This window comes from Vicia villosa, linkage group LG2 (genome assembly GCF_029867415.1).
Source record: "Vicia villosa cultivar HV-30 ecotype Madison, WI linkage group LG2, Vvil1.0, whole genome shotgun sequence".
Taxonomy (NCBI): domain Eukaryota; kingdom Viridiplantae; phylum Streptophyta; class Magnoliopsida; order Fabales; family Fabaceae; genus Vicia; species Vicia villosa.
In genome coordinates this window covers 157507454-157510258 of record NC_081181.1, presented here as the reverse complement: position 1 = coordinate 157510258, position 2805 = coordinate 157507454, and the positions used below count along the sequence as shown (strand labels likewise).

The 2805-nt window shown below is 34.2% G+C and overlaps 1 protein-coding gene across 1 annotated transcript; it reads right to left on the bottom strand.

Moving 5' to 3' along the window:
* Positions 1-1371: 1371 nt before the first annotated feature.
* On the bottom strand, positions 1372-2073 carry LOC131647190 (heavy metal-associated isoprenylated plant protein 21-like). Its single transcript, XM_058917102.1, has 2 exons — positions 1960-2073; positions 1372-1876 (listed from the first exon to the last, which is right to left on the bottom strand). Exons 1-2 carry the CDS (start codon positions 2047-2049, stop codon positions 1508-1510), a joined length of 459 nt encoding a protein of 152 aa, XP_058773085.1. The 5' UTR covers positions 2050-2073; the 3' UTR covers positions 1372-1507.
* Between the last annotated feature and the right edge of the window lie 732 nt (positions 2074-2805).

Below are 2805 nucleotides of genomic sequence, written 5' to 3'. Positions count from 1 at the left end.
GTTGTGTAGGGAAGGTTTTGTCATGGTAAGAAATCTTTTATGTGAAATCACTTTAGTTGTTAACTTATGAGTTAGAGGTATATGTCTAATGGGTTTGTAACTTTTGCATCATTGACGTCGTTATTAAAGTAAGATGGTGGGATACGCCATATTATTGTAGGTTCTATTTGGATGCATCTGGTTTCCAAGTTTCTATGAAAAGATTCAGTAAAAATGTGTCATAATATCTCAATGAATTTCAGTTTGGGGTTGGGGAATCCATTGGTGTTGAAGCCATTTTTCCCAATATCAATAGGGTGTTGAGCAAGCGGCGTAGAGATGGTTCTTTAAATATACTCACGGTATATTTCGCTAATGCTTTCAACATGATCGACATGTTAGTCCTATTGGGCAAAATGAGGGTGGGATGACCATTTATTTTTTGTGGGTTGAATATTTTATGCTCAGACAGCGAGATTGTATGTTTGAAATAAACATATTTTGTCCGCCATTGGTGTGTAATAAGGTGATCTATTATGGTTGCTTCTTTTTTATCTTGTATTACATTCTATTATTTATAAAATTGGAGACAATTGCAAGCTTCTACTTCATGTCTGGTATCTTGGTGATGGGACCATCGTATGGGGTTCAAGGGAGGTGGCTAAAGTCACTGACATCATTCACGAGACGGGTCCATGATTGTGTCTTGAATTGAATATTTGTAAGACTGAGATCTTTTGATCTTTGTGTGATGCTAGGAATTGTTCATTCGAATAATGGGAGACCGATGTTAGGAATAAAATTGATGAGCTATTAGTCAAGATGGAGGTTTTAATGAGAAGTTGTCCATGAAGATACCTGTCAGGAAGGTTGAGTTCGTGCATCTTATCTCATAATTAAAGGATTCACATAGTGAGGTTTTTCGACTTGATCATACATGGGTATCAGTAAACTATTTTTTGGTCTAAGAACTTGTAAATTAATTCTCGTGAAGGATACAACTATTTGGTTCAATAAAATATTGCAAAGGACGGTAGAAGACATTATAGTTAGTGAGGATTCTTTCTTCTGAAACCTTCAATGGAGGTGGTTTCTTTATCTATTAAAGTTGGGAGATTGGATTTATACCGAGCAATATAAGTTTCCTCGTACACTTTTGTGCTTTCCAAAAGAGACATTAAGATCATTGGTATGCAAGATCATTATATTAAAAGACACTAAGATAAAATGGTATATGCACTATGATTTTGACAAAGCTTTAGATAGTCTTAGCGGTACAATTCCAGATTTTGACCATAACAGTTTTACTAACAAGGACAGTATCACTCTTCTATTCAAAATCGTAACAAATCATGATTGTTTATTATATAATCCTAATTAATTTCTTAGTGATTACTATCTACTAACTTTAGGAGCCAAGTCCAATCCAATTTGTATTGCTCTACTAGTTAAGATAGATATATATAAATCCAAACAAGCCATTAAAGGTAAGGGTGATTATATTGGATAATGGATTACAAGTATTAGATTACATGATGGAACATGCATTTACATTATCATCGTTAAAAAGGGATACAAGTATCTCTTCTTGATTATCGGAAGGAGCAGCCTGCACAACGTTTCTAACAAACCCAGAGGGTGCCCTTCTGTCATAGGCTCCATAGGCATAAGGATAGTGCACAAGATGCTGCTCAACATAAGGCCAAAATTGAGCTCTTACTTTCCCAGTACTCTTCACCCTCTTCAACACCTTGTTTGGATCAATATAGCCACTTACTATCACCCTGCTTTGTTTTCTATTGACCTCCACAGATTTCACACCTTTTAATGAAGTGACTGCATTTCTTACTCTTCTTTCACAACCATCACAGTCCATTCTCACTTTTATCTCAACTGTCTGAAAAATATTATGATGAGAGTCAGTAGTAGCCAAGGATATATATGAAACATAGGTAGGTATAACAAAAGTATGATGATTACCTGCATTGCTTTGCGCTTGGACCTCTTAATGGTGGTGGAGTTTACACTTACAGTATCACAAAAGTTGGAGAAGTAATCAAGTGCACCCATTTCTTTCAAGTGTGAAAGTGAATTAGGTGAGTGTTGTTTATATAGAAAAACATTGGCTTAGTCAGAAATGTTGAGTCTGAACAAAATATTTACACCATATTTTTATTAATTTTACACCTTATTTCTATTAATTTTACCTTTGATTTTGTCTAAAAAAATTATCCTTGATTTTGTCCAAAAATTTTACATTCTATTTTTATTAATTTTTCTTTAATTTTGTCTAAAAATTATTAATTTTACCTCTGGTATGGTCTAAAAATCGACTATTAGTATAAGAAATATACAGCAAAAGAAGGGGTTGAGACCGGGCACGTGCCCTGGCTCTCTAGACTATAACTCAGCCAATGTAGAAAAAGGAGGGCTTGATGAATTAATGTGTTCAAAATTACTATATTATAAAATGCAATTATTAATGGGACATATGTTCCTCTAAAGCCAGATAATCGTGAGTGATGGCTCTGGTAGGGTTTATCTGTGAAATTATTTTATTAATATTGACATTATGTTTCAGCAATTCATTAACCCAATACTCCAATGCTTTTCATTTGATTAGAAATAAAATTCAATACTTCAAACTAATTGAGTCCTGGAAAGATAATGAACGGCGGGTGGGACCTATAATAAAGTTGAAGCAATGGAATTGGTTAGAGCTTCCGTGAGCATAATATATTGAGTATCGATTATTATATGATCATGATTATTAACCCAATCCCGATGCTAAAGTGCAACCACGCTCTCTCTATTTCAAACTCCATT